The sequence below is a fragment of the Spinacia oleracea genome, chromosome 3, assembly GCF_020520425.1.
Source record: "Spinacia oleracea cultivar Varoflay chromosome 3, BTI_SOV_V1, whole genome shotgun sequence".
In the NCBI taxonomy this organism is placed as follows: domain Eukaryota; kingdom Viridiplantae; phylum Streptophyta; class Magnoliopsida; order Caryophyllales; family Amaranthaceae; genus Spinacia; species Spinacia oleracea.
This window is the reverse complement of record NC_079489.1, coordinates 819,064-836,524: the sequence shown is the minus strand read 5'-3', so window position 1 is coordinate 836,524 and position 17,461 is coordinate 819,064. Positions and strand designations below refer to the sequence as shown.

Below are 17,461 nucleotides of genomic sequence, written 5' to 3'. Positions count from 1 at the left end.
ACTAACTTCAAATTCAAGCAATTGATGACCAAAATTTCCTGTAAACTGTTGAGACAAGTGACAATGTTTGCATTTGTATGTCGACCTTGAGATTGGCCATTTTTAGCAAACTTATTGTTCCGAGGACCCTACTGAACCAGCATTGCTCACAAGTCAGCCAACTCAGTTACGCAGGTCAATTCTTGAGAGCAATGGATGGTAAGGGAACCTCGATCCTCACCCTTCATATTATCAATAGCTTAATAAATAATAATATTTCGTACTTTGTATAGAATTACATTGAAAATTTAAGTGGTTGTGTCTCTTGTATTTGAAATTTGGTTGTCGTATAAAACTAGAGTTGGCAGTCTCTGACATGACACGACGACTCAATCGAAACCGGTACAAAATCGACACAACACTAAATCAACTCGAACATGACCGGCCCGTTTAGATTAAGGTGTTATGTTGTGCAATAATATACCTTGCCTTTTACATAGTTCAACACGTAATCGACACGCGCAACACAAACACAACCCGACACGACACGGCTTACCAGCACACATTACATAAAGCACGTAATAAGTGGAATTCTCGATTTTACTTTATTACGTTACATTGATCGATGAAAGTTGTTTACATAGTCCTCCACGATAGCTAAAAATATTATTATGTGAGCCACGATTGGATTAGTAGTTGATTCATACACACTAAGACAACTAATGATAAGGAAAAAAGAGGTACAAATTTGTAAGGAATTGTACTCGATCGATCATAGCTTCCAAAAATCAAAATAGACCCTTAATATGAGGCTTAATCATGTGCTCTTGCATGATTTAATTTGCACGAAAACCAATGCATGCACCTTGCTTAATTAGCTTAACCTTCAACAACAAAATATTTAGGAGTGTAACTTAATAAACAAACCGATTTAAGAAATGTCTTAGAAATACACATTATTGTGTGAATGGGAATTGCTTTCTCCACCATTTGTCAAAATTAAACATTATCAACAACTCAACCTATACTTCGTAGAAAACTCTCTAAGGTACATCATTGTACACCTTAACAAGGAAATGATAGAGGGTGCTTGACTGGTTGTTTGTGTTGGCTTGATTGTACGTACACTTTCTAAAATGTAAAGTTGGATGTCAGTTACTACTTGTTGTTTCATACAAAATGGCCTTTAAAGACATTGGTATAAGAGGGTAGTAATAGCAAAATAAAAAGCCAACGACCTATATCAAAAAGTTAGTGTTACTAGCTTTTGAATTTTAGCGGAAAATTCGGCTTTTAAATTAAGGGGAAAAGTATTTAACAAACATATATATTGGTTGTTCGGCCAAGTGACAATGCCAAAGCCAAAAGCTAGCTAAAAAGCCAATAAAAAAGCTAGTTATCAAACACCCCTTTAACGTTTGGTTGTTACCATGATATTGTGTCTATTTTTGTGTGCGCAAATGAGCCAAAATGGCTATTCAAATTACAAATAGGGAAATACGGAGTAAAGATTTAGATCCACAGATCCTCAGTTTTAACCATTGGGCCAAGACCAGCACATTGGTACCACGACATTGTTGCTAGCCTATTGCATGATTCAAGTAAGCAACAAGTCAGCCTTTGATCCACAAATCAAGTTCTAGATTTCAAGATTTGGATAACACTTGTATTAATCCTTGTATAAATCAATCTCATCACCACTTTACAATATGCAATTACATAATTTAACCTATGAGGCATTGCTATTACCCAAAAAGATTCTTGCTCTACTATTATTATTTCTAATATTTATGTTTAAACCATAAAATAAAATAAAAAGTGATAATTCTTTAAAAAGGGTGTTTCAGCTAAAATTTAGCCAAGTTTACATGCATAATTTGTAGAGTAAGAATGCAATTAATGTTTAAGAAGGAATCCAAGACAAACAGCTTGAATCATGTGCCATGTCCATTCTCATTCATTTCACCAATGCTGGTTTCCTTCAACCTCCAGCTCTTATAGTATAAACTCCCTATTATTTAATCGAATTGTTAATCAAATTCTTAATCGAAATCTAAGCCAAGTTAATTATAATAACATAGATAAGTCGTTTCATTCATACATACGAGTATCGAAAGCCAAAAACCATCTCTAGTTATCAAATACTCCATCCGTTTCTAAACGTTTCATTTACAATATAGTACTAAGTAGTACGTACCTACTTCCGATATCAACTAATGTTATATTAACCGTTCCAAAGTCCGGAATAAGACGTGATTTTACAAATAAACACTTCGTATGCAACCGTACTTGAAACCCTAGTCAAAATGTAAAGTCTTGTAATACGTACCTCCTTTGGATATCAATTTACGCTATCTTAATTGTTCCAAAGTTCGGAATAAGACATGATTTTACAAATAAACACTCCGTACTTGAAACCCAAGTTAAAATTTCATCCATAAACACGCCAAGTCATATAACCCACATGCACTCGAAGATGTCAGCTAGCTTAGCTGGTAAGGTCTTGTTGGGGTGGTGTCAAAGACCAGGGATTAAACCCCGTCTACACTCCACCCATTATGGCTCTCTCTACGCACACAAAATATACTGATACACTCCGTAGAATTTTTTTTAGAAAAAAAAAGGGAACAGTCATGATGGTTTGATAGGGCAAAATTGGGTTAAGAATCATGGTCTGTGACAAAATATTATAGTACAAAGTTGTCATTCATTTCTCTTGTATTGCACTAGACGTTAGTAAAAGCTAGTTATGATCACATATATGTCAAGAAAAAAAGCTAGTTAGTAAAACCAAGTTCGAGCGTTGCACGAAAGAAACCTTAAGTTGAGCAGCTTCGTCATGATTATTGTTTGAGACGCTTTCATGAACTCACCACCATGCAAGGGGACCTAAGCCATCAGAGTTAACAGATCCCTAACAGAGGAATGAATCAAATTATACAGTAGTTTTTCCAACAAGGGAACGGGAACATAAATAACAGCGATCTTGTTCTATTCATCTTAGTGAACCAAACTAATTACGATTAGTTTTGTTGATTAAAACAAACAATTCAATCTGATCAAAACTGAATTTTATTATTTGAATCAAATTTTGCTGATTAATGGTGGTTTTTGTCATTTGCATTTGGTGAATTTTACTGATAATATGTCGAGTAGACGAGTACTGTGGAGTACGGAGTATAATAATATGTCAGTGAAGAAAACGGGAACATAAATAACAGCAGCATAAAGCAAACGAATAAAAGAAAGACCTTGTTCTATTCACGTTAGTGAACCAAACTAATTGCGAATAGTTTTGTTGATTAAAACAAATAATTCAATCTGATCAAAACTGAATTTCATTGTTTAAATCATTTTTTTGCTGATTAACTATGGAGTACAGAGTATAACAATATGTCAGTGATGATAATGGGCCTGTTTGGTAAGTGGCTTTTTCATTGGCTATTTTATATGGTCAAACAGCCAGTAACACATATTTGGTAAATGGCTTTTTCCTTGGCTAAAAAGCCGGTTTTCCCGCCAAAACTCAAAAGCTAATAATGCCTAATAAGAGAAGCTTTTTACATTGGCGGTTGGCTTTTTATTTTGGTAATTACATTTTTATGAAATAACTAGTAGCCAACGGCCCAACAGCCAATAATAATATGTCAGTGGATGATAATGGGTTGTTCCGTTCTCTTATTGGGAAAAACTTCACTATCTGTTACAGTAATAAAATTAAAACGGAGGAGAAAACTCACGGTAATAACCATTGGAGCAAATGGCTTTGCACCTTCCTCTTGTTCTAACGGGATTGGAGGGTAGTCAACACTAATAACTTGAAACCGTATCTGCAGGTAATGAAACAAACTAGCCTGTGACAAAGAATAATAAAAGTGACAAGAACCACAAAATAAAATATGGATGGGGCCGGCCCGAGACCCAACACGAGGTAGAGTGGTCAAATTTAAACTTTTTGGCCTGGCACGAGGCAGAGTGGGCTTGGCGTGGGCTGGCCCATTTTAGGCCATGGCCCGTGGGCTCAGCCCGAAGCCCGGCCCGGCCCGATCCACAGTCATCTTTGCACAAAATCAAACTCAAGAGGGCATACTGAGTTACTGACCTCACTATCATCATCAATGGGCAAATCCATTTCATTGTATCTCCACACCCATCTCCCATGCTTGCTGCAGTTTCACAGAAAGAGTTACGTAACTAAAGGGAGAAATATTCATTTGAATTAGTTTCTTTAAACTATACTCCGTCCGTTTCATAATGTTCCTCACTTTTCCATTATGTGCGATCTTTAATGCACTACTTTGACCATTAATAGTGTTAGTTTTGCTCTAGTAAAATTATTAAAATTTGATATTTAGAAAATTACGTTGCAAGAAATTCAATGAGATCTCACAAGTTAATATATTTTCCCGGTATATATACTACTATTGTTCATGGTCAAATTTTTTAAACTTTGACCTTTGACCAATATTAAACATGAGGAACATTATGGAATAGAGGAAGTAGGTGTGGAAAGGGACAAATATAGATAATTGATCTTACGGATCAATATCATTGGGCTCGGGCTCCATATGTGATGGTTCTGGCAGAGCATAAGAAGGTACGTATATGTCGTCAAAAAACCCAAGTGTCACTGCATATCATAGGTACAAAATTAAGAAGCAATTTTAGTGCCTAAGAAATTAAAATATAAAGACTGAGCAAATATTTTATATTAATAATGAAACTACCAAATGAATGATGTAAAAAACACACTCTCGTCTACATGAGAAAAAGAAGAAGAAAAGACATACATTGTAATCCTTTTAAGTTTGAATTCTTAAGTTTCGTGGTAATAATTTCTCCAATATACGGCCGGAACATGACCATACGGAAAACCACCTGCATAGCAGAAGATGCATGATTCAAGGTAGTGTAAGAAAAGATAATAGAATATTACGAGTAGTAGTGTTAAGTATTAACTCCCTTATCCTGTACAGAACCATAATTCTTCCTTCGGATAATGTTTCATCTTATTTACAAGAATGCATCCAGCAACTTTAAGAAAAAAGCTCATTCAAAAAGAATAAGATGAAGAAGAAACAGACTATGCATAAGCATATTAATGAGGATAGAACAACTTTTCACAAGGACATGGAGGATCATTGGCATCTCAAATTATTTGAAAATTACCCTCTTTTTTTCCACGCAACATTCCTATTCACGGTTTTATTGCTATCATATCATCCACCCAATTACATCATATGACTATGTGCAGGTACGATTTCTCATTTTGCACCCTTAGTAGTTGATACTACTATAAAAATCTACCAACTCTTTCAGGATTCTTCATTTTAAGCCAAATATTCTAAGCAAATATGCTACGATTATGCAACACCCCAATAAATCAAGCTTATATGCTACAAATATGCTCCAACTTGTACATCGCATTACTACAAGATGACACACCCTGACACCCTCTTCAATTTCAGAGAACAAAACCTCACAATTTTCAACCCCACTATCTTCCAAAACCTCTTGGACACAATATCCCATCTTCAAAGCGCCCTGTCATATCCAAATTCAAGAAACTACACATCTCTCATACACCAAATCATAGACTCTTGTGCAGTTTGCGAAATCCCCAATTTACGCTAACCCGTGAAAGAATACATCAATACAAGTCTCCAATACCTTCTCAAGCATAAACTCGAACCCTTCTGTACACCATCGGACACAAGAACCATTAAGGTGCATTTGCATCACACGGCCAAGCACTTCCTTAGTCACTTCCCCACATCAATTTTGACATAAACAAAGCCTCAAATTATCTCATTTGATTCCCAATAAGACAGTCAGATAATTAAACAAGTAATAATCATAATGTTAAACTAAATTACATTTCTGGGAAACTCAATTCAGCTAATTTCCCATTACCCAGATAAATTTCCCTTCTAAATCAGCTAGAAATCACCAAAACTTTGCAAATTACTCAATCAAAAATGCAAAGTCACTAAATTAATTAGACAAGTAATAATCATAATGTTGAACTATATTACATTTCAGGGGAATCCAATTCAGATAATTCCCCAGTACCCAGATAAATTCTCCTTCTAATTCAGCTAGAAATCACCAAAAATTTGAAAATTACTCAACAAAAAGTTCAATTCAGCTAATTTCCCAGCACCCATATAAATCTTCCTTCCAATTCAGCTAGAAATCACCAAATGTTGCAAATAAATCAACAAAAAAAAATGCAAATTAAAAGAGAGAAATTAGACGAACCGTATAAGTTGGAGCGCCTTCAACAGGTAAGACAAAGCCGCCATCAATTGATTTGATATCATAAACTGATATACAAAGACCCGCTTTCGCAATTACCTTCACCAATCATTATAAAATTTCAAATTATTTGAGCTTAAAATCAAAACCCCATTAAAAAAAAGGGGAAGAAGAGATATATCAAACCTTGTCTAAGAAGATGGATTCAAGCTGACCCTTGATTGCATCTTCTAAACGGAGATCGAGTAATTTGGGTGGTAATCTTAATCTGTGTTCTATTAAGCTTAAGTAGAACATCCTTTTTGATGTGTGGAGGAGAGAGAAAGAGAATGGGAATGGTGGAAGAGGGTTCTAGGAGGGGTTAACACGGTGGTTGGATTTTGGAACCGTCGGCTTTGAGTTGCGTCTTATTTTCTACTCCTCTTTCTAGGGTTTTTCTTTTCTTTTTTTTTGTTTGAAAAAATGATTTCATTAATTTAGACCTGATCAAAAGGTCGATTGGGTCGTGTTCGGGCTGGGCCGGTTATTAAAAATCAGCATGTGTGTCGGGCTGGGCTCGGGTATTAAAAATCAGCTTGTGTGCCAGGCTGGATTAAGATTTGGGTCAATTTTTGTGCCCATACACGTTATTTCGGGCCTAAAATGTTGGGGTTTTCGGATCATTTTCGGTTGGGTCAAATTTATAAATAAAAGTGTAGTTTTACATTGCCGGTAGCCCGTTAAAATTTAAAAATTTCGGGTTGGGCCGGATTCTGCCCAAACCCGCCAATTTTCGGGTCGGGATCATCTTGTTCAGGTCTACAGTAATCTAACAAAATGGTCGGTTTTCTTAAAACAATACCAATGAACTACTTGTATAGAGTTCACCGGTGTCTGGTGTTAGTCATAATCACGTTTATTGAACGATGTGTGATAATAAGTGGCAAACCGAAAAGCATGGACATACGACTGAACAAACATGTTATGTGTTGGACACTTGTTGAACACGTATAGGATACCAATTTTATTTTATTTTGGTGTTAACACCGATTCACCCTTTGGGCTAATCCGGATTCGGGTCGAGTTCTGGGTGGATAGGTTTCAGGCCCCCCCCAATTGTTGTTGCGGAGGATCGATGGGTCCTACCTACCAAGTTCAGCCTCAATCACCACTGAACCAACAGGTAATGATGTATTGGATAAGAATTAAGTTATAAACTTATGATGCTATTTGTCCATGTTATAGTTACCCTGATGGCTACTTCTTTTGCTAAGGGATTTCAATTTAAACAATTCACCTCGAATCTTATCCCAATTCTTCAATCCAAACATGAGGGTTTCTATAGGTTCACAACATTCCAACTAGTTGGATCAAGGGGTGTTATTTTCACCTAAAAAATTAATTACATATTCAATAAGTTCGGATAAACTACAATCAGGTCCAAGTAGATTAATGAGGTCCAACAGTTTCAATCAGGTACAATAATTACAATCATGTCCAATGAGTTTTACTCTAGTGTAGTTCGATTTGATCAGATACAATGACAATCATGTCCAATGAGTTTTATTCTATTGTAGTTCGATTTGATCAGATACAATGACTTCCAATCGAGTCGAATAAGTACATATGAAGAGAACGCACCCTAATAACTGACCTACATCGCATTATAATAAGTAAAAGGTCAACAAATGTAGATTAACACTAATAGTCAACTTCAAGTTAAGTTTCTAGGTTTGTGATAAGGTTGGGAATAATTGGGATTGACTAGAATGAGAAAAGTCAACCAAAACATTTCATGTACGGAGTAGCTTTTTTATTCACCCCATCAAATAACCCTCTACTTTCCCTCCATTGACATGTTCTGATTGACTTTTCTCATTTCTCATTCTATCAATTCCAGAGCTACGATTTCTATACAATGAAAAAAGCTTAGAACTAAGGGGATAGACTAGAATGAAAAAATCTGACCAAAACACGTCATATGGCATGTTTATACATCCTCAAAAACCCTTTATTCCCTAGACATGGCATATTATGGTTGTTTTTTCTTAGAGGTGATCAAAATTCGGATCAGACCGGGCCTCAACACAAAAATTCATGTCCAGGGCTTCTTGGGACTTTTTGAGTTGGGTTCGAGCTAAAAATGCGTATTTGAGGTTGTCCAAATCCGTACTTTTTAAAGCCGAGCCGTAGATGATCAGGTCTAGTTTTTCTCATTTCTCATTCTAGTTAAAACGAGAGCTAAGATTGCCTAGAAGAAGAGAGAGGCCGGTAAAGGAAAAGGCAAAGGAAGCAAGGTGTACGGGTTTAATTCCATTTGATACGGCTTTTTTAGTTGACTAGTTTATAAAGGTAGTTTCTTTTGTAGGTAATGTACGTAAAGTTAGTTGATCTAAGGTACACTTTTTTTTTGCATTTCTAAGGTTTAGATCTCTTGGATTTATCAACATTATATTTTGGCCGATGTTTTCCATTTACTTCAACTCTAAGTTGTCAAACCAACGACCACTTCAAAGCATTATGATCGATGCATGAATCTTTGCTATACCTTTTCCTTCTACTCGAATCATTCAAACACAAAACTAAATTATCGAGTAACGATTAGGCAAAACTGACACGTACAAGTTATAACATACAAAATTCCTTGAGTTGAATCAACCAATTCAACCTCATTAACTCGAAATGTACTATTCAGTTATATCAATCATCTACCGATTTTTTCTATTTTGGCAATAAAGATATATTCACACGTTATTAATCGATACAAGTTGTTGGAGGTAATCAATCCGTTGAATGTGTCAATTAAAAATGACCCTTACCAAGTCTGAGTATGTAGTACTTTTTTCTATAAGTTAAGTTTTGGATGTAGATTTTTTTTCAAAAAAAAATGATATATGCAGCCCAAAGGGCTATACATAGAGCTGATCAACGTTGGTCCGGCCCGACCAGGCCTGAAATATTTCGTGTTTTGGACAGACTTTTTCGGCTCGATTTTCGGGCCCGGCCTGAGCTTAAAAAAATTTGCGGGCTTTGGGCAACGTAAAACAATAATTTTAGTTATAAATTTGACTCGACCCGAAAAGCCCGCTATTTTTGGCCCGAAATAGCGGGTTTTGGGCACAAAGTCGGCCTGAAGTTTGGCCCGGCCCGGCCCGACATAACGGACAGATTCTAATGCCCTCGACTCGGCCCCACCCGACCCGACCCGCCTTTTAATCAGGTCTAGCTATACATAAGGAGCTAAAAATAGAAACAATAAATGAAGTATTATACATTTATTACACCGATCAACACTTGATTTTCACATACATTCCTAAATCAATTTCAATTTAGGAAATATATTAATTACGTGCAATATTTATTTACTGCCTTAAAGAGTGCATATGTCATTAGGAAAAAAAATTAACAGAGAAAATAAGAACATTAATTTTAAAAGCATTTAAAGCAACGCAATGTAACGTAACATGAGATTTTAGGCACCATCATCACAAAAACCAAGCACACATTTTCTACCACAACTTTGTTCTTACATTAATATCTTCCTAAGTTATCAAATAAATAAATGTGTATAATTTCTTAAGTTTCTTTTTTCTTAAAAGAATTTCTAAAGTTTCTTTTATTTAAAAATTATTTCTAACGTTTCTTTTATTTAAAAAGAATTCCAAAAGATTTTTAAATTTCTAATTAACAAAATTTAACAACCTCCTTCAATTAATTTATCACACAACCTTTGCAAGTCGTCGCACAATTAATGCACCTCCCACGCCAAACCCCAATTGTGTTCTACCCAATCAATTAATGAACCAACTTAATTATTAGTACATTATTATTACTATCATTATTAGTAGTATATGCTAACAAAGTCAAATACTTCATCAGTTCCTGAAATATCGCACCATTTGTTTTTTATACTATATATTCACACTACGATTTTGGTAATCTTTTGTGATTTGTACGTAAAGAAATTTTAGACATATGAAGTCATGTTAGATTCGTATCTATATATATTTTCTAAGTATTAAGTTTTTATAATTTTTATTTGCACACGATTTGAGATATTAAGAGTCAAAGTAATGATTAGAGCAGTAAAAGTCAATCATGGTGCGACATTTTCAGAATGGAGGAAATATTTATTATTATTATTATTATTATTATTATTATTATTATTATTATTATTATTATTATGTTGTTGTTGTTGTTGTTTTTGTTTATTGCTTTTTGATAATTGTACTTTTCCATATCTATCCCTTTCCCTTCACTCCCTCTCCCTCTTTTTCACTATTTCTAAGTAATCTTCATCCCTCTTATAAATATGCAAATATATTGATAACAAACCATACATGGTATGTACGTACGTAACACATATACACTGAATAGGTTTCAGGTTCGAATCCCTTCTTCATATTTCCAATAGTCATACATACAGAACAACGACGATGACGATGGTGAAGATGAAGAGAATTGGGGTGGTGTTAGTTTTAATAATGGTGGTGGTGGTGGTGAGCGAGGCGGCGGCGGCGGCGAGGCGGCATGATTATGGAGATGCATTGACAAAGAGTATATTGTTCTTTGAAGGGCAAAGGTCAGGGAAGTTGCCACCTTCTCAAAGGATGACTTGGCGTAAGGATTCTGGTCTTCGTGATGGCTTCCATAAGAGTGTGAGTTTTTTTCATCATATTGTCCTCATTTCTACTTCATTTGCATAACATATATAATCAATATATCGTTTAATCTATATATATATAAATAGTGACGGATTTTTTAACAGTTTTACAAGGGTCAGTAGAAGAATTAAGAAATAATATAATTTATACAAATATAAACAAATTTTAGGGGAGTTGTAACTAAAAATACACTATGAAGTTTTACGTCTCGTGGACTAGGCCTACCCAAGCCATAAGAAACATTCGTCATTAATATACTACATTCGTTTCGCAATAGATGAGTTATTTAGACTTTTATATTTATCAACTTTCATCTTTGACTATTACTTTTTTTTAATGATATATATTACTACCTTCGTTTCATTAAGTTTTTTACGCCTTGAAAAATGTGTCCAACAATCAAAACTTTGATCATAAATTCTCACTACTATATTTATCAAAATTTATCATGAGATATCTTGTTAGATTCATCTCAAAATGAATTTTATAGCTATCATTTTTTTATAATTTTTTGTCATACAGAATTGAATATATTAACAGTCAAATATTGCACCGGAGTCTGTGCAAATAGTAAGTGTAAAGATCTTTTTGAAACGAATGTAGTAACAAAAAAATTAAAAAGTTGTTATCTTGAGAAGTACATTAATATAAACCTATTCTAATTACATTTTAATATTAATACTGATTTGTAATATGTTACTATGTTAATAGAGAATAAATTCAAAGGTAACTGAATAGGGGAATTTTGCAAAAAGTCAAAATAATGTACTTATTGTGAAACGGGAAAATATGTCTATTGAAGTAATTGAAAGGTCCCCCTCAAAAAAAAAAGTAATTGAAAGGTCATGTCTTGGCACGATGGTTAAATGTCTACTTGTTAATTTGTTATCCGCTAGGTCACATGCATGTTCAATCTCTGAAAACAACTTCTTTACAAAAATAAGGCTATAACTATAAGGGTAATTAGGTTGCGTACATTTGAACCTTCATTAAACCATATAAACAACGGGAATCTTATGCATTAGATACGATATTTTATGCATTAGATACGATTTTTTATGCATATTGGAGTAATCATTAAACAAGGTGATCAACAAGAAAATTGCAATAGTGTGACAAAACCTCCTACATAGGATAAAATAGGTTGATCACATATTCTTTACTTACACTTTTCATTTTTGTAACATTATTTTCAGATTGGAGAGTCCCAAATTGGCATAAGACACATTGATTTAGTAGGTGGCTATTATGATGCTGGTGACAATGTCAAATTCAACTTTCCTATGGCATTCACAACAACCATGCTAGCTTGGAGTGTGGCCGATTTTAAACCCTTCATGGGCACGGAACACCAACACGCCCTCGAGGCGATCAAGTGGGCGACCGACTACTTCTTAAAATGCACCCGTATGCCGGGGGTTGTGTTTGCGCAAGTTGGAGAGGGTTTCTCTGATCACAACTGTTGGCAAAGGCCGGAGGACATGGACACATTGCGGACCCCCTTCGCCGTTAGCAAGAAGTTTCCCGGGTCAGAGGTTTCTGCCGAAATGGCCGCTGCGTTGGCGGCTTCTTCCATTGTCATGAGGACTTCTAACCGGACGTACGCCGCACGTCTTCTTAGTCGAGCGAAAACGGTATAACATTTGCAGGAATTTCATCTTAACTGGCGAATGTTTGCAACAACTTGACTTTTATGTTTGTCAATATATACATGCCTAACTTTAACAAACAATGTCCATAATTATGAAGCAACAAAAATTGTGAAAAGACATGTAGCGTATTTTGAAAATATATATATCGAGAACAATCTAACAACATTTCACATAACATTTGTTTTTAATTTATATACTTCGTATTAGTTAAAATCTGAAGTCAAATTTAGTGTGAGAATAGTGCAAAAGTCAAACTGTTGCAAGTATTTTGAAATGTTCCAAGTATATATAGTGTATTGTTAACCTTTTGTATATTGAACAGGTTTTTGATTTTGCAAATACATACCAAGGCTCTTACAATGCTACACTTGGAAAGTGGGTTTGTTCTTTTTACTGCGATTACAGTGGTTATCAGGTAAATTTGAGAAAACATCATTAATCACTACTTAATTAATGATGTAACAACTCTTTTTTTGTTTAAAGCAGTTATTAATCTTTTAAGGGTAATGATATATGCAGTCCGTCAATAACCATTTAAGGCGTGTTTATGAAGATATTCAGATATTGATTAAGGTTGAAATTTGTGGTAGGATGAATTGTTATGGGCAGCAACTTGGCTATTCAGAGCATCAAAATTACCATATTACTCAAATTATGTGCTAAATAACATCCACAAACTAGATCCACCATACAATGGTGGTAACTTTGCTGAATTTGGATGGGATGCTAAGCATGCTGGCATTCACATACTTGTTTCTAAGGTTTGTACTTATATTCTAATCACGCGTTACATATTTATTGTGTACGTTTATTCTATACAGGTGCACACACATTATTTTACGTGTGATAATTATAAGTAATGGTTTGTTTTGGTTATGATGTGCAGTTGGGGTTTGCTAACCATCTTCAACCTAACCCATTCCTTATCAATGCTGAGAAATTTGTATGCTCGGTGTTGCCTGAGTCTCCAACGCCCAAATCGGTCTCGTATAGTCCAGGTAGAGTGCAACCCTTTGATGACCAAGGGTGTTCCGACCCCTTGATCTATTCATTCGTCTTTTTTTTTTTTTTTGTTCTACTCTGTTATTGTAGACTCTTTTTCTAGGGAGAAGTTGTAGTTCGAAACCTTTCATCATCCAGCGCATAACTCAATTGGTAAAGAGTAAGTGGGTCACGTTTGAAAACGCAATATTTATCCAGGGTTCAGATCCTGTAACATACACCAGCGCGTCTCCTGTGAGACCAGTCACACCTCAACTTGATGGTGTGACGAGCGTGAAACCAATAGCGTACCTCCCCCAGAACTATAAAAAATAGTAACAGATCTAAACTATAGAAGTAACATACCTAAACTAAAAAAGTACCTCCTCTAATTTTTTTTAAAAAAGTAATATGTCTAAACTATAGAAGTAACATACCTAAACTAAAAATGTACCTCCCCTAAAACTATTCCGTATAAAAAAAAGTAACATGTCTAAACTATAGAAGTAACATACCTAAACTAAAAAGTACCTCATCTAAAATTATAAAAAAAAAGTAACATGTCTAAACTATAGAAGTAACATACCTAAACTAAAAAAAATACCTCCTCTAAAATTATTTTTAAAAAAAAGTAACACGTCTAAACTATAGAAGTAACATACCTAAACTAAAAAAAAGTACTTCCTCTAAAATTATATATAAAAAAAAGTAACATGTCTAAACTATAGAAGTAACATACCTAAACTAAGAAGGTATCTCTCCTAAAACTACTCCGTATAAAAAAAGTAACATGTCTAAACTATAGAAGTAACATACCTAAACTAAAAAAAAAGTACTTCCTCTAAAATTATATAAAAAAAAAGTAACATGTCTAAACTATAGAAGTAACATACCTAAACTAAGAAGGTATCTCTCCTAAAACTACTCCGTATAAAAAAAGTAACATGTATAAACTATAGAAGTAACATATCTAAAGTAAGAAAAATACTTCCTCTAAAATTATATATAAAAAAAGTAACATGTCTAAACTATAGAAGTAACATACCTAAACTAAGAAGGTATCTCTCCTAAAACTACTCCGTATAAAAAAGTAACATGTATAAACTATAGAAGTAACATACCTAAACTAAAAAAAGTACCTCCTCTAAAATTATATAAAAAAGTAACATATCTAAACTATAGAAGTAATATATCTAAATTCGCAAGTGTAAACTGGTCTCACCATCAACTGATGGTGAGGACAGTCTCATATAAGAATTTCAGCCCCTTGTAAACTAACCAACTGAGACACATGTTGTGACTTACCTCCTCCACGATGCTCGAGTGTGGGATGGTGTGCCCCTTGGATGCGAGGATTTGGACGTTTGAGAATATTTCTTAAGTCATTTTGGGTTTTGAATTTTAAGAAACTTTTTTCTATTTATTATGATGATTAAAATAACGTTTATTTGCATTGTGATTGTTTAGGTGGACTTTTGTTCAAAGCAGGTGGAAGTAACATACAACATTCTACTGCAATTTCATTTTTACTTTTGGTTCATGCCCGTTTTACTAGTGGTTCAAAAAGAACCATCCAATGTGGTAATGTTGCCGTCAAGCCCAACAGACTGGCCCAAGTTGCAAAACGTCAGGTTTGTACTTTTTATTTGAAGAACGACTTATGTATATGTACTGACGTAAAGATGTTTGTGAGCCGGGCCGAGTTGAGATCATATGTTTTGGGCTTGTAAAGGCCCGTTCGACACAAACCCACATCTTTTTGTGTCGGGCTGGGCCGTGTTAAGAAATCAAAATAGCGGCCCAGACATACCCCAAGTCTACGTGCCCTCGTGTCGGGACAAGTCGGATTTTTGTGCCTAACCCCAATTTCACTCAATTTAATGTGCTTTTTCCAAATAAATCCGGCCTGAGCTCAGCGCAAGGCCCACAATCATGCATGTTGCGCCTTGGGCCAACCCGGCTTAATGTCATCTTTATGTGTATGTAGACGTGTAAGAACATATGATACGACATGTAACCGTGTTATTTTGAAGATTTTTTTGTTGTTGTTAGCACCCCGGTTCACCCTTAGGTCTAATCCGAATTCGGGGCGAGCTTTTGGTGGATAGGTTTCAATCCCCTCCCAATTGTTGTTGCGGGGGATCGAACACGGATCCTTCCTACCATGTTCAGTCTCAATCACCACTGAACCAACATGCAATTGGTTATTTTGAAAATGAATATGTCTAATTGAACAAATTTTACAATGCAGGTGGACTATATACTGGGAGACAATCCATTGAACATGTCATACATGGTAGGATATGGCAAAAAATATCCTCAAAGGATACATCATAGAGCCTCATCTTTGCCTTCCATTAATGCATATCCTAGGAAACTTCAATGTCAAGGAGGAACTTCCTACTTCTTTAGTAGTAAACCTAACCCTAATATTTTAGTAGGCGCGGTTGTTGGTGGACCGGATATCAACGACAGATATTCGGATTCTCGAGCTGATTTTCCTCATTCCGAACCGGCTACTTACATTAATGCACCTCTTGTAGGGCTTTTAGCTTTTTATAAAGACCACTAAGTCATATTGATGTAATTTATTCATATAAATATATTTTTTGTACATACCATTGTTTAGTTTAATCCTTCATTTTATTCTCTCAAATTTGTACTCATATATTTCACAAGTTAGCAATCTTATGAAAATGCATCACCTTTAAACATTGTGGTGATCACATTATATATCCATAGACCATCTTGTGTATAATAAGCCAAAGATATAGTTGGTTGTTATTAAAACATCAAGCCATGACTTTTAATCAAATTTATTATATTGAGATTTTTTTTCTTGTACATCAAGTAAAATAATTTTTCCCATTACGAAGTTGTGATAAAAAAAAAGTGGTAAATTGGCTAAAATATACTCTAGGTGATTTATGTCACTACGTAGAATATAAGTAGATCAGATACCATGTAATGTTAGGTTTAACCAATCAATATTTAAAGGACTAGAAGTAGATTAATGATGTCTTAACATAGTGATATAGATTCATGACTTGCGTTTGGTAACAGGTTCAAGCACGTGTCCAAACATGATGGCCGCTTAGTCGGATCTCGGGATATAGGAAAAAAGAACCCGAAAAACACAAATTTGTCAAATATTACTCTGCTCGACTTATTTTATCTTATTTCAGATAAAATAAGTTCAATTAATTTAGATAAATTCAGTTAAGATAAGTTAAGAAAAAATATGTTTTTTCCATACATTTTCAAACATAAATAAAACAAAATATGTTTATATTTTCCATATAAAATAAATTCAGATGAGTGCACTCAGTTAAGATAAATTCAAATGGAGCAAAAGTCCGTCGCACTCCCCTCCTCTCTCCCTCTCTCCTTTTCTAGGGTTTTTTTTTGCCATTATAGGCCGGAAATAGTCTTATTTCTTCGACAATTAGACTTTTTTCGACCCTTTCTCTTCATTTAATTCAGTTATAGTCTCTAAAATTCAATAAATTTTCACCATGTGGGCGGAGTTCGTCCTTGTTCGTTAGTCTCACTATGGTGGAGTTAGTTTTAGTATGTTTGGTTTGTCGTTCACTCGTGGTGGATTTATGTAGAATTAGTTCGTTGGTAAAGTTTTATGCGGAATCGCGACAAATATCAATTTTTCGAGTACATCCAGATAAATCAAATGGAAATCATCATCGCAGTTACAACAAATTGTTAGACCCTCTCTGAAAAGGCTGCATGTTCCAGCGTTATATACGGGAAACGTTCTACAGTGCAAGATCTATTCAACGACCATAGTTTTGATGAAGAAAACCTTTATTTAATTCAATTTGCCACATATTTATTAGATCTATATTTCTCTTGTAAATATCGTATGTCTTTTATTAAATAATTGATTTTGCTTTACAAAAAAACAGAAATTCAAATAATATAATTTGAGACAAA

General features: G+C 34.7%; 2 protein-coding genes across 3 annotated transcripts; one reads left to right on the top strand and one right to left on the bottom strand.

Annotated features, from left to right (window-relative positions):
- Positions 1-1,678: 1,678 nt before the first annotated feature.
- LOC110782377 (uncharacterized) lies at positions 1,679-6,663 on the bottom strand. 2 transcript variants are annotated; one of them, XR_002531918.2, is made up of 8 exons: positions 6,424-6,663; positions 6,241-6,336; positions 4,770-4,857; positions 4,519-4,609; positions 4,082-4,145; positions 3,720-3,809; positions 2,798-2,893; positions 1,679-1,990 (listed from the first exon to the last, which is right to left on the bottom strand). XR_002531918.2 is itself a non-coding variant. In XM_021986516.2 (7 exons), exons 1-7 carry the CDS (start codon positions 6,532-6,534, stop codon positions 2,849-2,851), a joined length of 585 nt encoding a protein of 194 aa, XP_021842208.2. In that variant the 5' UTR covers positions 6,535-6,662; the 3' UTR covers positions 2,614-2,848. The 2 variants fall into 2 exon arrangements, 1 of the variants encoding a protein (XP_021842208.2); XM_021986516.2 differs by lacking the exon at positions 1,679-1,990 and having other exon boundaries at positions 2,614-2,893; positions 6,424-6,662.
- A 3,815-nt stretch (positions 6,664-10,478) lies between these two features.
- On the top strand, positions 10,479-16,169 carry LOC110782265 (endoglucanase 8). Its single transcript, XM_021986382.2, has 7 exons — positions 10,479-10,874; positions 12,077-12,514; positions 12,855-12,947; positions 13,123-13,293; positions 13,419-13,530; positions 14,981-15,144; positions 15,765-16,169. Exons 1-7 carry the CDS (start codon positions 10,653-10,655, stop codon positions 16,083-16,085), a joined length of 1,521 nt encoding a protein of 506 aa, XP_021842074.2. The 5' UTR covers positions 10,479-10,652; the 3' UTR covers positions 16,086-16,169.
- Positions 16,170-17,461: the final 1,292 nt, after the last annotated feature.